The following is a 25,992-nucleotide window of genomic DNA, read 5'->3' on the forward strand; positions in this document are numbered from 1 at the left end:
GAGGGGACGCTCTCGAGTAATTACATTGGGCTCATCTGTAAATGGAATAAGGTAAAATGTAGAGATGTCCGATAATTATCGGCTGATAAATGCGTTAAAATGTAATATCGTAAATCATCGATATCGCTTTTTATTATTATTTTTTTTTTTAATTAAATCAACATAAAAAACACAAGATACACTTACAATTAGTGCACCAACCCAAAAAAACCTCCCTCCCCATTTACACTCATTCACACTCATTCACACAAAAGGGTTGTTTCTTTCTGTTATTAATATTCTGGTTCCTACATTATATATCAATATATATCAATACAGTCTGCAAGGGATACAGTCCGTAAGCACACATGATTGTGCGTGCTGCTGGTCCACTAATAGTACTAACCTTTAACAGTTAATTTTACTCATTTTCATTAATTACTAGTTTCTATGTAACTGTTTTTATATTGTTTTACTTTCTTTTTTATTCAATAATTTTTTTTAAATTTATTTATTTTATTTTATTAATTTTTTAAAAAAGTACCTTATCTTCACCATACCTGGTTGTCCAAATTAGGCATAATAATTCGTTAATTCCACAACTGTATATATCGGTTGATATCGGTATCGGTTGATATCGGTATCGGTAATTAAAGAGTTGGACAATATCGGAATATCGGATATCGGAAAAAAGCCATTATCGGACATCCCTAGTAAAATGTTAAAGGTGCTATATGTAGGAGGGAAACATCAAAGAACACAAAGGACATTAAAGTCATTAAAAGAGCAGAGCTGATGCAACCAGCCACTTCTACACACAGCCACAAAAGTAAAACAACAATTTTAAAAAACTGAGCTATCAAATCTTGTTATAGCTCAGTTACAGCTCATGTTGTTCTATTCTGTGTTATATGTGTTTTTATGTTGCACGATTGCGCCAAGTAAAATTCCTAATTTGTGAACCCTTTCTCAAACAACGGCAATAAAAACTCTTCTGGTTCTGATTCTGATTCTGAGCCTGGGCGTGAGTTCAAACCCCGACCGAGTCATACCAAAAACTACAAAAAAATGAGAGCCATTGTCTCCCTGCTTGGCACTTGGCATCAAGGGCGGAGACTCTAACCACAGGGCCACTGAGTAGGAATGTAGCTAGCTCGGTAGACCGAGAGCATTTCCTCCTGGCTCAATGTGAAACATAGAATAGTAAACTTCCACTAAAAGAGGTATTTGAATTTATAGCAACATATCATTTGTAGCTGTATGTAGAAATGACTGGTTGCATCAGCTCTGCTCTTTTAATGTCTTTAATGTCCTTTGTGTTCTTTGATGTTTGATGTTTCCTCTTACACACATGCTTATGTGTGCTATGGTTACGAGGTTTTTTTCTTCCTTAGCCTCAGTCTGGACCCCCGCTCCAGGAGCCCAGGCTTAGACTGATTTTTTTTTTTTTTCTCACCACCCCCCAGCGTTTACCTGTTTCTCACCTTTTTTGTAAGGGGAGCCGTCAGCGATCCTGTTCTGTCTCCCTGTAATGTTTGATCCTGTTCTGTCTCCCTGTAATGTTTGTCTGATCTTGAATGGGATTGTGCTGGAAATCTTAATTTCCCCTCGGGGATTAATAAAGTATTTCTGACTCTGTTAAGAAACACTTAAGTCTAGTAAGCTACTGTATTTTAATGTCAGTCATTATGGTGGAACTTTGAGAACCAAGTTTTTTCTGAGGTGGTACTCGGTGAAGAAAGTTTGAGAACCACTGATCTAATAAATAATAATAATAAAAAACAGATTCAGGGCTTTTCAGAAAACATCTGGGGCTTCAGTCCAAGTAGCCACCTCCTAACTCTGCCCCTAGTTTAGATTGAGACCTTTATGTTTGATTAAGAAGATGGTTCCATTAGAGAAGAGCCTGACAGCTGAAAACTCGGCCTCCCATTCTACTTTTGAAAAATATTGTGCAAGCTTTGGGAGCGCGGCGTTCTACGAGGTCGGTCCAGCTGGAGAGGAATGTGGCCTACGCCCACTTTTTGTTTTCTTGGCTCTAGCCAAAGCACAGCTGTTATAAAGTAGGAATATAAAGCAGGATTATCCATCCATCCATCTTCTTCCGCTTATCCGAGGTCGGGTCACGGGAGCAGCAGCCTAAGCAGGGAAGCCCAGACTTCCCTCTCCCAATCCACTTCGTCCAGCTCCTCCCGGGGGATCCCGAGGCGTTCCCAGGCCGGCCGGGAGACATAGTCTTCCCAACATGTTCTGGGTCTTCCCCGTGGCCTCCTACTCCTTAAGGACCAGATGCCCGAACTACCTAATCTGGCTCCTCTCCATGTGGAGGAGCATTGGCTTTCCTTTGAGCTCCTCCGGATGGCAGAGCTTCTCACCCTATCTCTAAGGGAGAGACCCGCTACACGGCGGAGGAAACTCATTTCGGGCGCTTGTACCCGTGATCTTGTCCTTTCGGTCATAACCCAAAGCTCATGACCATAGGTGAGGATGGGAACGTAGATCGACCGGTAAATTGAGAGCTTTGGCTTCCGGCTCAGCTCCTTCTTCACAACAACGGATCGATACAGCGTCCGCATTACTGAAGACGCCGCACCGATCCACCTGTCGATCTCACGATCCACTCTTCCCTCACTCGTGAACAAGACTCCGAGGTACTTGTGGCAAATCCGATGACACAACTACAAAGTCGATCATGGAACTGCGGCCTAGGGTGTCCTGGTGTCAAGTGCACATATGGACACCCTTATGTTTGAACATAATATTTGCTATGGACAATCTGTGACGAGCACAAAAGCCCAATAACAAAACACCACTCGGGTTCAGATCCGGGCGGCCATTCTTCCCAATCACGCCTCTTCAGGTTTCACTGTCGTTGCCAATATGAGCGTTGAAGTCCCGGAGTAGAACGAGGGAATCACCCGTGGGGGCACTCTCCAGTACTCCCTCGAGTGAATCCAAAAAGGACGCGTAAGCACAAACAACAGTCAGGACCCGTCCCCCCACACAAAGGCGGAGGGAAGCTACCCTCTCATCCACTGGGTTGAACTCCAACGTGCAGGCTTTGAGCCAAGGGGGCAACAAGAATTGCCACCTCAGCCCGTCGCCTCTCACTGCTGGCAACGCCACAGTGGAAGAGAGTCCAGCCCCTCTGGAGAGAACTGGTTCCAGAGCCCTTGCTGTGCGTCAAAGTGAGTCCGACTATATCTAGCCGGAACTTCTTTCTGTCTTGCCTCTGGTGAGGGCGGTCGCATTTTTTTCCGCTCCCTTCTTCTCCCAGCTTGCTCTCTTGTTTTGTCGTCTTGTCTGAACTTTTTTGAAGCCTCTTTCTTTGGGCTGTCCTCAAATCTAAACGTCAGACATGGAAATGATCAGCTGGACTCTCGACGCAATTGACAAAATCTTTTCGACGAGGAAAAGAGGTTGGGGAGAGACTGGCTGCCCTGATAGAACCATTGCTGCGGGGTACGTGAGAGATTCCTGGGATAAATGGAGAATCATGTGCCTGTCAGTCCTTTCCATCGAGGACGTGGAAAACATCTACCTATTTGGAACCGTGATCGCAGGGGCACCTGCTGATTGGGCTGGGCATTGCTCTGGTGTATCGTCAAATTCATAAGACGATGGCAGCCACTCAAGGAGCCCAAAGGTTGGAAGGTTTGGGCCGGGCTGTGGGATCATAGACTGTGGCGATTTCTGAACATAATTGCAAGATGGATCACTCATGGAGAAGCTTGCTTAAAAAAAGGAAAATTTAACATGAGAGAAGCCAGCATGGACAATTAGAACAGACAAGTCATTGTATTGTCTGCTCGCGGAAAACAAACATCCTAAACTACGATTTGACTCCCTCGAATGGCCTTGACGCTGTGAACAACAGGAACAGGCTGTTCTGTAAACACCCCCGAGGATACCTCAATGATGGACGCTTAGGAGCCCAGTCTAGATTGTATTTTTTTACTCATCTTCTTCCCCAGCGTTTTACCTTTTTCTTATATTTTACGGGGGCGCCTTTGGCGACCCATCAGCGTTCCTGTTCTGTAACCCTGTACACTGTTTGTTTGTCTAATCTTGAACGGGTTTGTGCTGAAAACATAGTTTCGTTTTACTTGTGCAATGACAATAAAGTCCTATCCTAACTTCTCCACCTGGCGCACTATAGCTCAGGCTCCTTCCCTTTCCCCCCCAGCGAGGTGATGTTCCACGTCTCAAGTGCAGGATTAGTTCAGTTAAATGTGACAAAGAGGACTCGTCACACATTTAAATGTTCGTCATTCAAACATGAGAAGCAGGAAGATATGACGAGACAAACCACGTGACTGGTAGAGCAGGTAGAGAACTTTGTTAAACCAGTTCGGTGTGTTTGTATGGTGCTCCAAATAGCTTTATGTACATCTGCTGCAGAACGTGTGTGAGTTATAAAAAGCATTGTTTGTTTCATGTACTTTGTATTATCTGCTTAACTTCCTTTCCATCTGTCATTCACACAGTCAAGTGTTTGAATGAATTTTTGAATGAAATGAGTTTATTTCGGTCATATAATCAACCATTGTGTGTGACCAGTTTAACAGCACAGATTATACATATTTAACAATCATTCACATTCACACAGAAAGAAAAGAAAAAGAATGACGGAAAAAGGAATAGGCTGAAGCCAAAGCTTATATTTGCCTATCCTATACCTTCACTGAAAATTAGATTGCCTGGAACATCAACTTTCAAATGGGATGAAAGCAGTGACGTGCAGTTTTTTCGACTGTTTTCCGTACCTTGGAGACATCATGCCTCGCCGGTGTGTTGTCGGAGGGTGTAACAACACGAACAGGGACGGATTCAAGTTGCACCAGTGGCCCAAAGATGCGAAAGTGGCAAGAAATTGGACGTTTGTTCCGCACACTTTACCGACGAAAGCTATGCTACGACAGAGATGGCAAGAATGTGTGGATATCCTGCGACACTCAAAGCAGATGCATTTCCAACGATAAAGTCAAAGAAATCTGCCGCCAGACCCCCATTGAATCTGCCGGAGTGTGTGAGCAATTCAGGGACAAAGGACCTCGGTAGCACAGCAAGCAATGGCGGCAGTTTGTTCCCGTAGACGAGCGAGCTAAACCCCCTGGATGTCTTGGCTCACACCGTCCCTTATGCCACCGAAGATGATCAAGAGAAGAATATCGACCCTAGCTTCCCTGGCCTGCTGACATCAACTCCAAAACTGAACAGATCAGCTTTCAGGAAAAGAGAGCGAATTAGGGTATGTCTACAGAATATATTAATTGATGAAAATTGGGCTGTCTGCACTCTCAAAGTGCATGTTGTTGCCAAATGTATTTCATATGCTGTAAACCTAGTTCATAGTTGTTAGTTTCCTTTAATGCCAAACAAACACATACCAATCGTTAGTTAGAAGGCGATCGCCGAATTCGTCCTCACTTTCTCCCGTGTCGCTGGCTGTCGTGTCGTTTTCGTCAGTTTCGCTTGCATACGGTTCAAACCGATATGGCTCAATAGCTTCAGTTTCTTCTTCAATTTCGTTTTCGCTACCTGCCGCCACACTACAACCATCCGTTTCAATACATGCGTAATCTGTTGAATCGCTTAAGCCGCTGAAATCTGAGTCTGAATCCGAGCTAATGTCGCTATAGCTTGCTGTTCTATCCGCCATGTTTGTTTGTATTGGCATCACTGTGTGACGTCACAGTAAAATGGACGGGTGTATATAACGATGGTTAAAATCAGGCACTTTGAAGCTTTTTTTAGGGATATTGCGTGATGGGTAAAATTTTGGAAAAAACTTCGAAAAATAAAATAAGCCACTGGGAACTGATTTTTAATGGTTTTAACCCTTCTGAAATTGTGATAATGTTCCCCTTTAATTTGCCCAGGTCTGCTTTATATATTCAATATGCGGTTGCCTTTATATATTCAATATGCGATTTCCAACATAATTTATGATAAATTATTATTCCCAATAATCTAATTTCATATACTCTATCATTTTCCACTTGATCTAATTTTAATTTCTGTCAGATTGTGTTAGATTTTTACTAAGCTCATGAAAAATGCTTAAGAAATAATTTTTTGTAAAGTGTGTTGTAAATCTTTTACTGCTTTAATTTAACTATCAAAATAAATAAACTTTTCAAGGACATCGCTACCGTGTTTTAACAGCGGTCCACTTCCGGTCTTCTGAGAGCGACATTTATTTTGTAGTCCAACCGGAATCGCGTAGGCAGGTTGACGATTGGAATTCGGAGCCGCGAAGGAGCCCGCCTCGACTGGATATCCATCGACGGCCGTTTTTTATTTTTGCTCTCAACTTTGGACGTGAGACGTTGTTTTTTTCATCCGCCATGAGTAGGTAGCGCTTAGACGGAGAAAGAGAAGAGCAATGAGAAGAGGAAGATGCCTGACGGGTCGCTCCATCACCGCCAGTGCGCCAGTCAAGGGGTCGTCAGCAGCACCATAACAAAGCCATGCCGAGGTTCAGCGTCAAATGGATGCTCGCAGTCTTGTTGCTGCTGCTGGTCTTCGGCGCCTTCTTCTTCTGCGAGTATCTCATTTACTTCCCCACCATCGTCCAGTGCGCCTGGCCCCGGATAGAGCATGCGCGCAGCGGGGAGGACTCGCCGCCGGTCCGCGCTATGGTGCTGTCGGACACGCACCTCCTGGGAGCCGTGGGGGGGCACTGGTTCGACAAGCTGAGGAGGTAACAAATGAAGTCAACAAGATATGAACAAAAAGAAGGAAACGTTCACCGAACGGGCTGCTTTGTGTGCAGGGAATGGCAGATGGAGAGAGCCTTCCAGACCGCCTTGTGGCTCCTCAGGCCCGAGGTGGTCTTCATTCTGGGGGACATCTTTGACGAGGGCAAGTGGAGCTCCCAGAAGGTAAGGATTGCACCTTCAATGCTGGCAAGTACACCCTTGCGATTCTTTTCTTCGTGTCAAACCATATTTTTTAACCAAAAACTTGAATTGAATGTAGATAATAAAAACATATTTGCAAACCTTCCTGACACATGAACGAGACCAGCACTCGGTGAGAAGGTTCTTGGACATTTGCCATAATATTCATATCAGTGACGGAGCAGAAAGGGGCTTGCGAAAAAGTATTCCGTAAAATGTATTATGAAATCCTTCATTGACATTTGACGTGCACTTCTTCATGCAAAAATGGAGAGTGCACATATAAGGAGATAGGGTTGTGGTATTGATTATTTTGAATATGCATGTAATTACAATGTATTACATTGTATTCGACTATTTCACATCTAACAGGTCTGACAACAACCACACCTAACCTTGTAGAGGACGCTAAAGGCAGTGCCTTTAAGGCCCGCCCCCAATAGTGTTGTCCGGGTGGAAATCGGGAGAAATTGGGGAGAATGGCTGCCCCGGGAGACTTTTGAGAGGGGCACTGAAAATCGGGAGGGTTGGCAAGTATGAGTATTAGCGATGAATGCAGTGTTACAGCGGCACGGCCGCTGTATAATGCCGGCGGGCCAGCTCAAATGTTAATTTGATATTGCCTCAAGGGCCAAATGAAATTACACGACAGGCCAAATTCGGCCCGCGGGCCAGAGTTTGACACCCGTGCATTAATTGAAGAGTTGACAAAAGAAAACAGTAGTTGACCTTTAATGGCCTGAAATTAAATTGTCATCCTGACTAAAAGGTGTTTATTAAGGGACGGTCTTTAACGATAGGGCAGTAGTTCTTAACCTTGTTGGAGGTACCGAACCCCACCAGTTTCATATGCGCATTCACCGAAACCTTCTTTAGTGAAAAATAAAATGTTTTTTTTTTTCAAATTCAAGACAAAGTTATATGTTTTTTTTTAGTGGTGCACAAAATGAACCGTGCATTAACACCACCTTGTTCAGAGAACAAAACCAACAGAGCATAAACTCACAACAAATTACACACCCGCAAATCAGTGTGACTTCTGCAGTTGCCGTATACATAATACGCCGATAGGGAAAAGTTGTATTTACACGATGAGTCAGGTGTGTCTTGACCTCCGCCGAATCCCTAGGGTTCGGTCGAACCCAGGTTAAGAACCACTGCGATAGAGTTATGTATTGCATTTTTTAATAATGCATGTTCTCTTTCTTTGTCATCAAGCATTTCCTCACAAAGGCCTCTCAGGCTCCTGGCCCCAATTAGTCACTAGGTGCACTCAAAAGACACCTCGCCACATATATCAGAATCAGAAATACTTGAATAATCCTTGAGGGGAAATTAAGATGTTCAGCACAATCCCATTCAAGAGCAGACAAACATTACAGGGAGACAGAACAGGATCGCTGACGGGTCTGCCAACTTCCGACGCCCCTTACAAAAAAGGTGAGAAACAGGTCACTTACCTTGTAAGGTAAGTGACCAAGTGGTAAGCAAACATAACGAAAGGCCAGAGTTTATAAATGTGAACAACTATCTCTCTCGACTGAAGCGTGTTGCTTGTCAGAAAAAAAGAAAAGAAAAATGCTTTGAAAAAAAGACATTATTGGTACTTTTCATGAAAAGAAAAGAACATAGATTCAAGTTTAAACCACTAAAATCGTCCCGTATCCAATCCATGGCCAGCTTCTTGCTTCCCTCGGTGCGCTTTGGCAAACAGTCCATTGAATTGTGGGCACTGCCAAAATCATTTCAAATGTGATATTATTACTAACCTAATTGTTACTAACCTACACGAGGTTGAGAAAAAAAAATTCAGTCTAAACCTGGGCCAAGGGAGAAAAAAAACAACCTTCATAGCCATAGTAGACATAAACATGTGCTTGGAAGAGGGAAACATCAAGGAACACAAAGGACATTAAAGACATTAAAAGAGCAGAGCTGATGCAATCAGCCACTTCTACACACAGCCACAAAAGTAAAAAACAAGAAAAAAACATGCACTGTGGTGGCTTCTGCTGGGGTGTGGGGAGCATGGCCAGATATGGGAGCAGACCCAACAAAGCAACCACCCTCGGCCGCCCACAACTCTCGCATGGATGAGCGAGGATACGTCCGATGAGACCGAGGTGTCCAATACCTGCTCATTCAGCCAGGGTTGGAATTGGGGGTTAAATCACCAAAATGATTCCCGGGCGCGGCCACCGCTGCTGCCCACTGCTCCCCTCACCTCCCAGGGGGTGATCAAGGGTGATGGGTCAAATGCAGAGAATAATCTCGCCACACCTAGTGTGTGTGTGACAATCATTGGTACTTTAACTTTAACTTTAACTTTAAGACACTGTGAAGCTTGTCCGTCCCGGTGCTCAGCGCCAGCTCCGCAGCCCTGTCTCTTCATCCCCATCTCCTCCGGTCTCTCCAAACGGACTCTGGTGTGGCAGAGACCCAGCAGCTGGTCTCCATGGCCAAAAGGCTCCCGGGAGACAGATCCAGAAGTTCACAAAAAAAAAGCGAAAATGCCACCCCTTGTCACACAGTCCCAAAGGGTCCCCAACCAAAAGGCAAAAAACACATGAAAACGAGGGAAACACCAGGAACACAAAAGGATGACACAAGAGCACAGAGCTCCTGCCACCAGCAGCCACTACAGCGGCCCCATCTTGGGAAAAAAGTAATGGAAGAAAATAAAAAGTTGTAACACTGAAGTTTAATGATGAACTCAATTATAATTGTAAAAACTATACTGTATGTTTTTATTTAGGGCTCTATTTGAGATGTGTTTATTTTGTACAAATGTATCCAGTGATTATTGGAGGCATGGTGTTTATTATAAGTCAACCATTGTGTACATGCATCATATTCAAGTTTATTATTAACAATACCATATAACAATTACAAATAGTAGTGAATATCATCATTTAAAGATGTTGGTATGTGAAAGGGTCCCCCAAATAAGCTAGAAGAAGCTTTTGGCAGGGGGTCCAGAGGACAGTATATACATGGAATGATGAAACATGGTAGCAAGCACAACAACAAAAACAACAACGCTATATGATAAACACAAGATAATAGTACTAAAGCAAGCACACACATACATACATACATTCATACAACCATGCAAAACCCAACAGTAGTCTACCCCACATGAGGCATTAAAGATAGGTGGTTAATAGGTAAGTTTTCAGTTTCTTTTTGAAGTTGGAGAATGAATACAGCATCTTGAGGCTCTCATTAAGCCGGTTCCAAATCTTTGGTCCCCTGCATACAACACTTCGAGCAGTACAAGCCAGTAAACGATGTTTACCTGATATCAGATCTAAGTTACGAGTGTTGTGGGCATGCTGGGGGTGGTAGATAGGAACCAACCTACAGAGCCTTAAATTCAGTCTGTAAATGACTTGATAAGTTAAACAAGCATTTTGATAAATATTGAACTCTGTCAGTTTTAAGAGATAATAATTATGGAATAGATGTCGAGTGGGGGCATTAAACTTGGACCATGACAGGGCCCGTATGATTTTCTTTTGCATGGATTCTAATTTGTGAAGGTAGGTAGGGAAGGTGTTACACCGGATGACATTACAGTAGTTTAGATGTGGTTCAAAGAGAGTTTTATATAGGGTAAGTAGAACATAAAGAGGAAGATAATGACGAAGGTGAAAGAACAGGCCAACATATTTGGATAATTTGTTTAACAGATGGCTAATGTGACATTTGAAATTGAGGTATTCGTCAATGATGACCCCCAGGAATTTTGTGGAGTACACTCTCTGTATTTCCTGCCTATTGATATTGATATGGCAGTGCTCAGTATTTGTCCGGTTTTTATTAGAACGAAATAGAATAAAATTTGTTTTATTTACATTAAGTGAGAGCTTATTGCATTTGAACCAGGAATCCACTTTCACAAGCTCTGAATTGACAGTTACTTGTAGATCGTGTAGGCTCCTGTGTGAGGTAAACAAATTTGTATCGTCAGCAAAAATTATTTTATGAAAAGTTTCGGAGGAGTTTACAAAATCATTTATGTATAGGATAAAAAGGAGAGGCCCCAAGATGGATCCCTGGGGAACCCCATAATTTATGGTCATACAGGGTGAATTGTGATCATTGACGCATACACATTGTTGCCTTCCGTATAGGTAAGAACGGAACCAATCGAGAGGTACCCCTCTGATACCATAGTGATATAGCTTATACAATAAGATCTCAAAGTCTATTGTGTACCGCATTTTCCTTCTTCAATACAGTCATTGACCTTTTCCAAGAGGTCGAGTATCCCCTTCCAAAAAAAGGAAAACAGGTCATTCCTTCTGGTAGCTGCAAACCCACGTCACAGTTCACTCGACACAGACGTCATCAAAGCTCACTTTTATGCATTCACACAGAAATGCAACAATATAATAAATCTATTGATGGCATGCATTGAAACAAAGTTGTTTAACTTTCACTTTTGCATGGCACACAGCACATAACTGTGGAGCATTCAAGGACCCTGGTTTAAAGTTCAACACAGAGATAGAAGATAGAACTTGTCTATAATCACATCTAGATAGGTTTTTGACTTTTTAAAAGAAAGTATGAACATAAATATGGTTTTCAAATAAAGGCTGGTTTCAAACAAATTAAGTCAATTATTTTTTTTACTGCATGTTAACATACCGAGTGTGTAAGTGGGGCAGTGTTATGTATGGAGTGAGGGGCTTTAAGGAGTCTAACAATGATAATACATATTATAGAGCCACAACCAAAATGTTTAGGGCCACAAAAATCCTGACGCCATCCACCGCATCACAAGTCTGTTCAGTGCGCAAAAACCAACCGACCGACCTAAAATCACCTTTGTTCCCCATGCCATCAAACTATGTAACTCCTCACTAAGAGGCAGGTGGTGCTTTTGGTGTCCTGCATGTGGCAAACAATGAATTGAGCGTTGTGTCTTTGCAGCACTGGGAGGATGACGTGCGTCGCTTCCACAGGATATTCAGACACTCCAGCGACACAGAGCTGGTTGTACTGGTTGGTAACCACGACATCGGCTTCCATTATGAGTGAGGGGACACACACACACACACACACACACACACACACACACACACACACACACACACACACACACACACACACACACACACACACCTTGCTTTTATGGACTCACTCTCTGATAAGACGTGGAATTTGGTCAAAGTTTTCCTGCCTTATTACATTGTCCTACTTTCACGCAAATAGTCAGAACAGACTTGCTCTCTGTGGGTGTCAGCTATAAAAAAAACGGAGTCAAAGTCTCCTTACAAAACAAATTAACCTCCATTGTGGGGTTTATTTGGAAAACAAAGTACGTAACTTTTCAGCCCAGTTTTGTGTGCACACAAGCTTTACAGATGGTGTTCTCATGAACCTCATTTACTTCTATTCCTTTTCACAAGCTACTTCTCAAAGAAGACACTCCAAACAGACTGTCTGCTGGTCAAATATCTGAATTACAACTACAATCTGGTCCAAAGGTTGGACAGAAGTCCAGAAAACCGAACAGAACATGCATTATCATATAAATCATTGATTATATAAGCATTAATTCATCTAATAACTGTTGTGTGGAAGCAATTGTTTCTTTCAAAAGTGACATATCTGTACTTGCATAACTTGAAGCAATGAGGTGCACTACTGCTGTTTCTACAGTGAGAGATTTAAATGCTCTTAGTTTGCAAGTAAACATTGAAGATTTATGACGTCGTGTCACTTTTTACAGTGTGCAGTTTGAATGCGGTCATGTGACTGCCAGACTCTGATTGGTGAAAGTCATGAGACATTTGAAGTCACTGACTAGAAGAAGTCCTAACAAGCCAAATGAACACATCTTTGCAGGCTTATAAATGAATATATTGACATAAATGTAGCGATCGGAATAAAACTCAAGTAGGTTTCTTCTTTGCCGAAATATTTGAGTAAAAGTATATTGCATTAAAACTACTCAATGTATTCAAAACCTTACTTAAGGGGTCTTTTTTCTTCTTTTTACATTAGTTTTGGATGATACCACAAATGTGGGCATCAATCCGATACCAAGTCGTGGTATACTGTCTTTTCTACCACTTGTCCTTAATAATGTTGACAAAATAATAGAATGGAAAATGACACAATATGTTACTGCATACGTCAGTAGACTAAATTAGGAGCCTTTTTCTCTAAGAATAAGTGATTATTACGTTTTAACAGAAGTGTAGATAGAACATGTTAAAAGAGAAAGTAAGCAGATATTAACAGTAAATGAACAAGTAGATTAATAATTAATTTTCTACCACTTGTCCTTAATAATGTTGACAAAATAATAGAATGGAAAATGACACAATATGTTACTGCATACGTGATGACATAATGATGACTTTTTATGATTTTTCTCTACATTTAATACTTCCTTGTGGTCTACATAACATGTACTAGTGGTTCCTTGGGCAACATTTTGCATAGATTGTTTTACAGACTGTCTTCAAGCTGCTTTTTCAACATCTTTTCAGGATACGCCGTTTTGTGGGCGGTCTTACCTACGTGCCTCCACTTTGACCAAATCTTCTACCCGTCAGCCATGTTGTAGTTTTTAGCACTTCCATATGGAGTCTGACAGATATAAGTTAGAACTAGGGTTGTACCGTATACCGGTATTAGTATAGTACCGCGATACTAATTAATCATATTCGGTACTATATTGCTCTGAAAAGTACCAGTCCACGACTTGGTATCGGATTGATGCCCAAATTTGTGGTATCATCCAAAACTAATGTAAAGTATCAAACAGAAGAATAAGTGATTATTACGTTTTAACAGAAGTGTAGTTAGAACATGTTAAAAGAGAAAGTAAGCAGATATTAACAGTAAATGAACAAGTAGATTAATAATTCATTTTCTACCGCTTGTCCTTAATAATGTTGACAAAATAATAGAATGGAAAATGACACAATATGTTACTGCACATGTCAGCAGACTAAATTAGGAGCCTTTGTTTGTTTACTTACTAATAAAAGACAAGTTGTCTAGTATGTTCATTATTTTATTTAAGGACAAACTTGCAATGAGAAACATATGTTTAATGTACCCTAAGATTTTTATGTTAAAATAAAGCCAATAATGCAATTTTTTGTGGTCCCCTTTATTTAGAAAAGTATTGAAATAATTTTGGTACCGGTACCAAAATATTGGTATCGGGACAACACTAGTTAGAACTATACGCTAATTTGTAGAGATGTCGATAAATGCTTTAAAATGTGATATCGGAAATTATCGGTATCGGTTTCAAAAAGTAAAATGTATGACTTTATAAAACGCCGCCGTACGGAGTGGTACACGGACGTAGGGAGAACTTAAAGGCACTGCCTTTTCGTGCCGGCCCAGTCACATAATATCTACGGCTTTTCACACACACAAGTGAATGCAATTCATACTTGGTCAACAGCCATACAGGTCACACTGAGGGTGGCCGTATAAACAACTTTAACACTGTTAAAAATATGCGCCACACTGTGAACCCACACCAAACAAGAATGACAAACACATTCGGGAGAACATCCGCACCGTAACACAACATAAACACAACAGAACAAATACCCAGAACCCCTTGCAGCACTAACTCTTCCAGGATGCTACAATATACACCCCCCGCTACCCCACCTCAACCTCTTCATGCTCTCTCAGGGAGAGCATGTCCCAAATTCCAAGCTGCTGTTTTGAGGCATGTTAAAAAAAATAATGCACTTTGTGACTTCAATAATAAATATGGCAGTGTCATGTTGGCATTTTTTTCCATAACTTGAGTTGATTTATTTTGGAAAACTTTGTTACATTGTTTAATGCATCCAGCGGGGCATCACAACAAAATTAGGCATAATAATGTGTTAATTCCACGACTGTATATATCGGTATCGGTTGATACCGGAATCGGTAATTAACAGTTGGACAATATCGGAATATCGGATATCGGCAAAAAAGCCATCTCTACTAATTTGTATTAGAAATGTCAACAGTGGAAGATGCATGTGCATGTATGAGCCAGTCTGCCCCACAAGATAGAGGAAAAAGAAGAAACGTATTGACTACAGTGTCAGACATTTGATCAAATCACACAAAGTATATGCACGTCTCAATGATGACATCGTTCCTTCACCCCTGCAAGCGCTTTGACACCATTTCCACATTCTCACTGATGGTGGGAGCTGCCACGCAAGGCCCTAACCACAACCCATCAGGAGCAAGGGTGACGTCTCTTGCTCAAGGACGCAACGAATGTGACTAGGATGTCGGAAGCCAGGGATCGAACCAGGAACCCTCAAGTTGCCTGGCACGGACTCTACCAACCAAGCCGGGTTAATAGAGGATACATTTGGATATAGTTTGGAGTAGTCAGTGTACAGCTTGTATAGCAGTATAGAAAATGAAATGTAGAAGTTGGAAAGTGAGTCAACACAACTTTTTCAGGAAGCCTGAAAACAAACAATCGTGTCTACAGTCAAGCATGGTATGGCGGTGGTATGGCGGTCTGGGGCTGCATGAATGCTATCAGCTCATTTTGTAAAAATAGCATTCCAACATGTGCTGTGACGTAGTGAAGGCAGAACATTGGTTGAAAGAAACGCTTATAGAAGGTTTATTGTTGGCCTTGTGAGCGTCCGTATGTTTGCCATCTGACAAGATGGTCCAGTCGAGCAAGTCAGTTGTCAGCACAGATGGAAGAAAAGAAGCTGCACTGACACACAAAGCTGGTTTTCTATGGGTGACACTAATGTCAGAAGCAAATACAGACTTTTGCTTTTACGATTAGTTGTTTTTGGACTTTTGAAATAGCAGGAAGTGAAGGAACTCAAAAAAGAAGTGAGCATTTTTTTTGGTGATTGCTAACTTTGTCTCCCCCTGCAGGATGGACTGGTTCAAGCTGCAGCGCTTCGAGAAAGTCTTTAACGCCTCCTCCACTCGGATTGTTACTAAGAATGGAATCAAGTAAGTGACTAACTGGGGCGATACAACAGAAATACTAATGCTCGCATAAGATTGCTTATATACACTAATCATTTGTTTACCGCTACTAATTAGTTTCAGGCCTCACCATGGTAAATTAATTTCCACAAAGTATGAATGATTTAATAATTATGTTTACATACATACACACATATATACATACACGCACACACACATACACACACATATATATATATATATATATATATATATATACATATATATATATATATATGTATGTGTGTGTGTATGTATATATATATATATATATATATATATATATATATATATATATATATATATATATATATATATATATATATATTAGGGCTGCAACAACTAATCGATTAAATTTGATTATAAAAATAATTGACAATTAATTTAGTCATCGATTCGTTGGATCTGTGCTATGCGCATAGGCAATTTTTAATTTTTTAAATATTTAGTTTAGATAGAAATTTATTTTGTCTCTTTTATCCGATTAATCGACGTAATAATCGATTATCAAATTAATCGTTAGTTGCAGCCCTTTATATATATATATATATATATATATATATATATATATATATATATATATATATATATATATATATATATATATATTAACATACATACATACATATTCTGAATTATATTTATATAGCGCTTTTCTCTAGTGACTCAAAGCGCTTTTACATAGTGAAACCCAATATCTAAGTTACATTTAAAGCAGTGTGGGTGGCACTGGGAGCAGGTGGGTAAAGTGTCTTGCCCAAGGACACAACGGTAGTGACTAGGATGGCGGAAGCGGGGATCGAACCTGGAACCCTCAAGTTGCTGGCACGGCCACTCTACCAACCAAGCTATACCGCCCCATACACACACACACACACACACACACACACACACACACACACACACACACACACACATACATACATACATACAACGCATACTTGATCAACAGCCATACAGGTCACACTGAGGGTGGCCGTATAAACAACTTTAACACTGTTACAAATATGCGACACACTGTGAACCCACACCAAACAAGAATGACAAACCCATTTCGGGAGAACAACATAAACACAACAGAACAAATACCCAGAACCCCTTGCAGCACTAACTCTTCTGGGACGCTACAATATACACCCCCCCCACCTCAACCTCCTCATGCTCTCTCAGGGAGAGCATGTCCCAAATTCCAAGCTGCTGTTTTGTGGCATGTTAAAAAAAATAATGCACTTTGTGACTTTAATAATAAATATGGCAGTGCCATGTTGGCATTTTTTTTTTCCATAACTTGAGTTGATTTATTTTGGAAAACCTTGTTACATTGTTTAATGCATCCAGCGGGGCATCACAACAAAATGAGGCATAATAATGTGTTAATTCCACGACTGTATATATCGGTATCGGTTGATATCGGAATCGGTAATTAAGAGTTGGGACAATATCGGAATATCGGCAAAAAAAACATTATCGGACATTTCTAGTTTTTATCCTTTTATAGTCTTTGGTATGACTGGGCCGGGGTTTGAACTCACAACCTACCCTTCTCAGGGCGGACACTCTAACCACTAGGCCCCTTTTCCTTTACATAACAGTTGCTAAAACTTTTGTTCACTTCCTATTCTTGTAGAATATGATTTGGGGAAAAAAATGCCAACAAAATTGACTGAACCCACAAACTTAGAAGCGCATTGTGGCGAAGCACAGCTGTACTGGTAACTCTATAATCATTTGTGTGGCAGCTTCCTGCTGGTGAACAGCGTGGCCCTGCATGGCGACGGCTGCCCCATCTGCCAGGCGGTCGAGAAGGAGCTCATTAAACTGTCCAAAGACCTCAACTGCTCTCTTCAGGTGCGCTTTGAGAAGGTTGATCATGCCTGAAAGCGAGTCAAATAAATGTTCCCCTCCTGCAGAGCTCACAGTCCGGTGGCACCGCGGCAGTGGATGGCTGTGAGGGTGCGCAGGTGTATCCCCCGACACCCCCCATCATGTTACAGGTAGGCTTGCTAAACTCATCTGTTCTACGGTCCTTCCTAAAACCTTTATTAGGCCATTTTTTGTGTTACATTTTAGCATCTTTGTGTCACAAGAAGTCGGACGTTACGATTAGGATGTGAACACAAATACTTTCACTTTAACCACGTCAAGGACAGGCGGGACAGTAACACGCAATTCTTAACGGTCATGCAAGTGCGTAAAAATAAACAAGGATATATTACCTTGGGTTCAGCCTCTTCCACATGGAGATCCAGCAATCATGAGTTTGATTCGGCAAACATTGGAGTCCCCTTGCATCTGTTAGGAGTGCTCTTCTTAGTGGAGGTTTGTTTAATGTACAAAAATCCAAGAAAGGGTGCAACAGGGACATGCACGAAACTACGGAGCCCCTAAAAGGGACATGGAGATGTCTCAATACTTTTTGCGAGATCTCGCAAAAAGTTTTTTTTTCCTATGTCAGTGAACCGGAAGTAAAACAGTCACAGCGATGGAGGAGCGGGTGCATGCAGGAGACCCCCCACACTGCAAACACTGAAATCTAAGTTAGATTAAATATCTCAAATAAGGGTGATATTTGCTTATTTTCTGTCTGATAAGATAATTCTTCTCACTAAGCAGATTTTATGTCAGAGTTTTACTTGTTTTAAGTGTTTTGGTCCTAAATGATCTCAGTAAGATATTACAGCTTGTTGCTGAGATTTGATGACCTATATTGAGTAAAACATGCTTGAAACTAGAATATCAACTGTTGCAAAGCTGTGTCATCAACACTCACAAGTATAAAACTACTTTTTTAAAAGTAATAATTTCTTATTTCAAGCATGTAAAAAAAAAAACATGACTTTGACACAATTGTGTCTTAAAATTAAAACAGACGACAGCCAAATGGACTTTGCTGTTTTATTTTCAATGAAACAATAGAAAACATGTACTCATATAGTAGGACAGTTATTAGTGAGAATATACTTATTTTGAGGTATTTTTGAGTTCATTGAGGTTAGCTAATTTTACTTGTTTTGGAAAGTCTTGAAAAGCCAAATTTTCTTGTTCTATTGGCAGATAATTTTGCTTGGTTCAAATAAAATACCCCTAATTTTTGTATTTTTTTTTCTTGTTTTTGAACACTGACTTTTTGCAGTGTATCATCTGTGCTACGAGAAAGCCCCCTCGCCCTGAGTATTCTCCTCAGATGTCTCTCACTTATGTCAAAGCCACGTCTACGTGCAAGAACAGATTTGATGTCTTTATATGTTGGACCAATACTAAAATAGAAATCAATAAACTTCTCCCACGGATGATGGGTAGGCTCCTCGATCGCTTTGTCTGTTTTACTTCCGGTTCACTGACATAGGAAAAAATCTCGCAAAAAGTATTGCCAGATCTGGCACAAAGTATTGCCAGATCTCGAACAAAGTACTGCCAGATCTCACACAAAGTACTGCCAGATCTCACAAAAAGTATTGCCAGATATCGCAAAAAGTATTGCCAAATCTCGCAAAAAGTATTGCCAGATCTGGCAAAAAGTATTGCCAGATCTGGCAAAAAAATTTTTGCCAGATCTGGCAAATTTTTTTTGATTGGCAACACTAAATTGGCCCTCGTGTGTGAATGTTGTCTGTCTATCTGTGTTGGCCCTGCGATGAGGTGGCGACTTGTCCAGGGTGTACACCGCCTTCTGCCGGAATGCAGCTGAGATAGGCTCCAGCACCCCCTGCGACCCCAAAAGGGACAAGTGGTAGAAAATGGATGGGTGAATACAAACAATAAAAAAATACAATCTTTTTTGGTGGATATTTATGTGTATCTTGTAGGGTTGTACGGTATACCGGGTATCGGTATAGTACCGAGACGAGCATGTTCGGCAGCGCACAATCACAGAGTACTTACAAACAGACACAGTGTGTAGACAGAAAAGGGAGAACGGGCGCATTTTGGCTCAAAAACTAATGATAAAGGTGAAGTTATAAAACTGAAACGCCCTCAGGAAGAGGTGCTTTAAGACATGGCTAGCAGTGTTTTAGCTACTTCTAAATCACTAATCCTGGTCTCCATGGCGACAAATAAAGTACGTTTCTTACAAGTATCATCTCTGCAGGACGAGGAATAGATAAACATGCTTCACTACACACCGTAGCTCACCGGCATCAAAATGTAAACAAACGCCATTAGTGAATCTACACCTAACATCCACTGTAATGATACCAAGTACAGGCACGTATCTAGTCGATACTACTATGTTTAAGTCGATATTTTTTGGCATCACATCTTCTTTCATTTAAAAAAAAATGTATATTATGTTTATAAACTCAGGAAATATGTCCCTGGACACATGAGGACTTTGAATATGATCCTGTAACTACTTGGTATTGGACTGATACCCAAATTTGTGGTATCATCCAAAACTAATGTAAAGTATCAAAGAAGAGAAGAATAAGTGATTATTACATTTTAACAGAAGTGTAGATAGAACATGTTAAAAGAGAAACTAAGCAGATATTAACAGTAAATGAACAAGTAGATTAATAATTAATTTTCTACCACTTGTCCTTAATAATGTTGACAAAATAATAGAATGATAAATGACACAATATGTTACTGCATATGTCAGCAGACTAAAATAGGAGCCTTGTTTGTTTACTTACTACTAAAAGACAAGTTGTCTTGTATGTTCACTATTTTATTTAAGGACTTAACTGCCATTAGAAACATATGTTTAATGTACCCTAAGATTTTTTGTTCAAATAAAGCCAATAATGCAATTTTTTTGTGGTCCACTTTATTTAGAAAAGTACCGAAATAATTTTAGTACCAGTACCAAAATATTGGTATCGTTACAACACTAGTATCTTGACATGTTTTCAATGCCAGTCTTCAACCGATATGAGGAAAAGTTGAAAATAAAAACCTGTGAAACACACAAAACAATAACAGTCTACACAAATATGAAGATTGGCATTGAAAACATGTCGTGATACAAAAAATACCCACCAAAATATATATATATATATTTTTTTTTTAGGTTTGTACTTGTTGCCGAAACTTGTTCTGGTGCCAATACAATTTTTACTACAATGTCAATTATTTTCCATACCAAATTTTACTAGCAGTGTTTTGAATCCATCAAAAAAGCCATCGAAATCATAAAAAGCAACACAATAAAAAACATGCAATTTAAAAAGGTGTGTTTTCCTCACAAATGCAGTATTGATGAGTGCAATGAATGAAGAAGTGATGAGTGTTGTTCCTGCTCTCCAGCACTACCCACTGTACAGAGTGAGCGACGCAGGCTGCACAGGCACAGACGCAGCGCCGCCCGGAGAGCGACACCTTCTGTTCAGAGAGAAATACGACGTGCTGTCCAAAGAAGCCTCCCAGAAGGTGAGGGAGTTTGCTTTCCTAGAGTTTGTCTCTCTCTGAGCAGCATGTCTCTTTTTTTTGTACCTCAGTTGCTGCAGTGGTTTAAGCCCCGCCTCATCCTGAGTGGCCACACCCACAGCGGATGTGAGGTTCTCCATGACAACAAGTACCCAGAAATCAGCGTGCCGTCCTTCAGCTGGAGGAACCGCAACAATCCCAGCTTGATCCTGGTGGGTGTCTTGTCATGGGCTACAGAATAACACCTTTATTTGTGCGGGGCGGTATAGCTCGGTTGGTACCAGCAACTTGAGGGTTCCAGGTTCAATCCCCGCTTCCGCCATCCTAGTCACTGGCGTTGTATCCTTGGGCAAGACGCTTTACCCACCTGCTCCCAGTGCCACCCACACTGGTTTAAATGTAACTTAGATATTGGGTTTCACTATGTAAAAGCGCTTTGAGTCACTAGAGAAAAGCGCTATATAATTCACTTCACGACAATGCAATTTTCTTTTTGATTTGTCCCTAGTGTGTGAATGTGAGTGTGCATGTTGTCTATCTGTGTTGGCCCTCTGATGAGGTGGTGACTTGTCCAGGGCGTACACCACCTTCCGCCCGAGTGCAGCTGGGAGAGGCTCCACAACAAGCGGTAGAAAATGGATGGATGATTTTTTTATATAAATGATTATACCAATTTCAATTTTTTTCAATTCAAAATGGATGGATGAATGGATGGAAATGGTATATTTTGGAATAATTTCTTACAAATCAGCAATAGAGATGTCCGATAATATCGGCCTGACGATATTATCAACCGATAAATGCTTTAGAATGTAATATCGGAAATTATCGGTATCGTTTTTTTTATTATCGGTATCGGTGTTTTTTTTTGTTTTTTTTAAATTAAATCAACATAAAAAAACACAAGATACACTTACAATTAGTACACCAACCCAAAAAAACTCTCTCCCCCATTTCTTTCTGTTATTAATATTCTGGTTCCTACATTATATATCAATATATATCAATACAGTCTGCAAGGGATACAGTCCGTAAGCACACATGATTGTGCGTGCTGCTGGTCCACTAATAGTACTAACCTTTAACAGTTACTTTTACTCATTTTCATTCATTACTAGTTTCTATGTAACTGTTTTTATATTATTTTACTTTCTTTTTTATTCAAGAAAATGTAAAGAAAATGTTTTTAATTTATTTATCTTATTTTATTTATTTTTTTTAAAGTACCTTATCTTCACCATACCTGGTTGTCCAAATTAGGCATAATAATGTGTTTATTCCACGACTGTATATATCAGTATCGGTTGATATCGGTATCGGTAATTAAGGGTTTGGTCAATATCGGCAAAAAGCCATTATCGGCAAAAAGCCATTATCGGACATCCCTAATTAGCAATGATCAAAATGTTATACTAAAATATAATGGTAACATTTTGTGTGGCCCTAAAATCCTCTGACACCAAAGCTTAGTACACTTAGTAAGGGTGTGCTGGTGCTGCAGGACATTATTCAACATGAACAAACAGAAAGTTGTCACACACAGGTTGTTCAACATCTGGCTGCAAGCAAAGTAGCAGAAAGTACGCATTTAATGGTCTAAATGTGGAGTGTTTTCTATCATGTTTCGACTGTTAGCCACGTTCATAAGTATAAAAGTGTTTCATCGTTCATAGTTAATATTGTAAATCCCTCATTCTTTATTTTCATGTACATTCTGGGTGTCTCATTCAGTGAAAACAATGTAAAATTCCATTCCATTTTTTGAGGTGGTTTGTCATAACATTTTTAGATATTATTGGGATTTTTTGTATTAGTGTTTCTGAAAAAAGGGATCGAATCACACATATTGTTCAGCAGATATATATATATATATATATATATATATATATATATATATATATATATATATATATATATATATATATATATGTCTTAATAAGGTTATCCAAAAAATAGTGCTCGATACCGTAGTAGAGCATGAAACAGGCCTGTAGAGATTAAATAGTCTTGTGATTTTTTCCCACACATACATATATATATATATATATATATATATATATATATATATATATATATATATACATATATATATATATATATATATATATACTGTATATAAGGTAACACTTTAGTAAGGGGAACATATTCACCATTAATTAGTTGCTTATTAAAGTAACAAAGATTTCATTTAGAGTTATTTGGACACTAGGGGAACATCTAAGGGTTAGGGTTACTAATAAGCAATAATTCTGAGGTCATTGAGGGAAGACTCTTAGTTAGTGGCTTATTGGTTGTATAATAAGGCCATGCAGAATAAGGTATTAATAAGTACTTAATAATGACTAATTAAGAGCCAATATGTTACTAATTTGCATGTTAATAAGCAACTAATTAATGGGGAATATGTGTTCCCCATATTAAAGTGTTACCATATATACATATATATATAAATATTCATATATATATATATATATATGTTATTATATATACATACATTTATATATATATACACGGCGTGGCGCAGTGGCAGAGTGGCCGTGCGCGACCCGAGGGTCCCTGGTTCAATCCCCACCTAGTACCAACCTCGTCATGTCCTGAGCAAGACACTTCACCCTTGCTCCTGATGGGTGCTGGTTAGCGCCTTGCATGGCAGCTCCCTCCATCAGTGTGTGAATGTGTGTGTGAATGGGTAAATGTGGAAGTAGTGTCAAAGCGCTTTGAGTACCTTGAAGGTAGAAAAGCACTATACAAGTACAACCCATTTATCATATATATATATATATATATATATATATATATATATATATATATATATATATATATATATATATATGTATATATGAATATATATGTATACATATCCATGTGTTATTATATATACATACATATATATATATATCTATGAATATATATATTCATATATACATATGTGTTATTATATATACATACATATATATCTATCTATGAATATATATATATATATTCATATATACATTCATATATATATAGATTAATGTACAAATCTAAGTTTACTTATATAGCCCTTAATCACAAAGGGCTCAAAGGGCTGCATATATATATATATATATATATATATATATATATATATATATATATATATATATATATATATATATATATATATATATATATATATATATATATATATATATATATATATGTATATATATATATATATAAACACACACACATATATGTATATATACATATATGTATGTATATATATACATATATATATGTATATATATACATATATATACATACATATATATATACATATATATATACATATACATATATATACATATATATATATATATATATATATATATATATATACATATACATATATATATACACCACACATGTATATAGTATATACATGTGCGTGTATATATGTATTTGTATATAGAAAATGTATACATATATATACGTGTATATATTATATACACGTGTATATATATATATATATGTATAGATTTTTTTTCTCTCTCTCTCTCTCTCTCTCAATGTGGCCCCCACAGTCAAAAAAATAATTGCCCAGGCCTTCTTTAAAAAGATTCATTAACTCCCCCTACTTTCTCTCCAAGGCGTCAGTGTCCCCGGGGAGTTACGCTCTGTCCAAGTGTTTCTTACCGGAGGAGAGTACGGTGATCGGCGTGTATTGCTCGGCCGGCGCCTGCTTGGTGCTGCTCGTCCTGGCTCACTGTTTGTGGATGAAGGGCCTGCTGCAGTGCCTCAGCCTGTGTCTGCTGGGGAAGCACAAGTCGCTGTGAAACTACACTACCCAGCAGCCACCGCGGCCACGTTCGAACGTGCCAAGAAACTCCTGGTTTGTGTGAAAGACGCGAATTTTATATTTTAGTCTCAAATCGTGTTTTAAAGGACTTAAACGTTGTGACATTTATGACGTGCTCGTAGCCTGTGTCGCACAAACTGATTTTAATGACTTTGTCTTATCTTCCGCTATAGCCCTCAAAAGGCGGTGCTTGTTATAATGGTTCAGGTCAAAAAAAAAAAGTCGGGAGTTCCCGGTGAACGAAACGAGCCACCACACTTCCCAGCGCTTTGCCTTGTTTTTGGCATCCTGAGACGAACTTTATTATTATGATGGATGTGAATCATTATCGTTGTTGAGCCTTGTGTGTCCACTGTCAACATGATCACATTTTGTTAAGAGATTCCTCTTTTATGACACACATCTGAGGTAGCTCACTTCATGTGCCAAATGTTTGTGCAATATTTTTTGGGGGCCAAATTGTTGACATTGAACTGTGCATATTAAATCACCATCTTTACAATTGTTGACATTGAACTGTGCATATTAAATCACCATCTTTACACAGAGTTGGACTTTTGTGCAGCACATCATTACACTAATAATCAGCTAAATAGGTTTGGCCCATTGTATGATCACAATGTAAATATTGTATTTGGTTTATAACTACTGGATGACATAAATATGAACATTTGAGCCAAACCCAAATAAATGTTATACCTTTTATTTTTCTAAATATTTACGACAATATACCCAATAGAATATTTGTCAGATGCTACCACTGCAAGTTTGTAAAATGCCAAAGAGTTGAAAATGCTGTAGTAATACCAGTTTTATATTCCCTTCAAAAGCTGCTGTTTGTTTATGTTGTAAATATGTACCAATGGACACAGTTAGGCAAGTACTATCTATCTATCTATCTATGTGTGCCCAAACTACGGCCAG

The 25,992-nt window shown here is 39.4% G+C and overlaps 1 protein-coding gene across 1 annotated transcript; it reads left to right on the plus strand.

Annotated features, from left to right (window-relative positions):
• The first annotated feature begins 6,214 nt into the window (after nucleotides 1–6,214).
• On the plus strand, nucleotides 6,215–25,616 carry mppe1 (metallophosphoesterase 1). The gene is made up of 9 exons (XM_061978962.2): nucleotides 6,215–6,685; nucleotides 6,758–6,866; nucleotides 11,826–11,929; nucleotides 15,783–15,863; nucleotides 17,618–17,726; nucleotides 17,789–17,872; nucleotides 21,129–21,251; nucleotides 21,320–21,460; nucleotides 24,860–25,616. The coding sequence occupies exons 1-9, from the start codon at nucleotides 6,453–6,455 to the stop codon at nucleotides 25,043–25,045; spliced, it is 1,170 nt and encodes a 389-aa protein (XP_061834946.1). The 5' UTR covers nucleotides 6,215–6,452; the 3' UTR covers nucleotides 25,046–25,616.
• Nucleotides 25,617–25,992: the final 376 nt, after the last annotated feature.

Source organism: Nerophis lumbriciformis, linkage group LG19, assembly GCF_033978685.3.
Source record: "Nerophis lumbriciformis linkage group LG19, RoL_Nlum_v2.1, whole genome shotgun sequence".
In the NCBI taxonomy this organism is placed as follows: Eukaryota; Metazoa; Chordata; class Actinopteri; order Syngnathiformes; family Syngnathidae; genus Nerophis; species Nerophis lumbriciformis.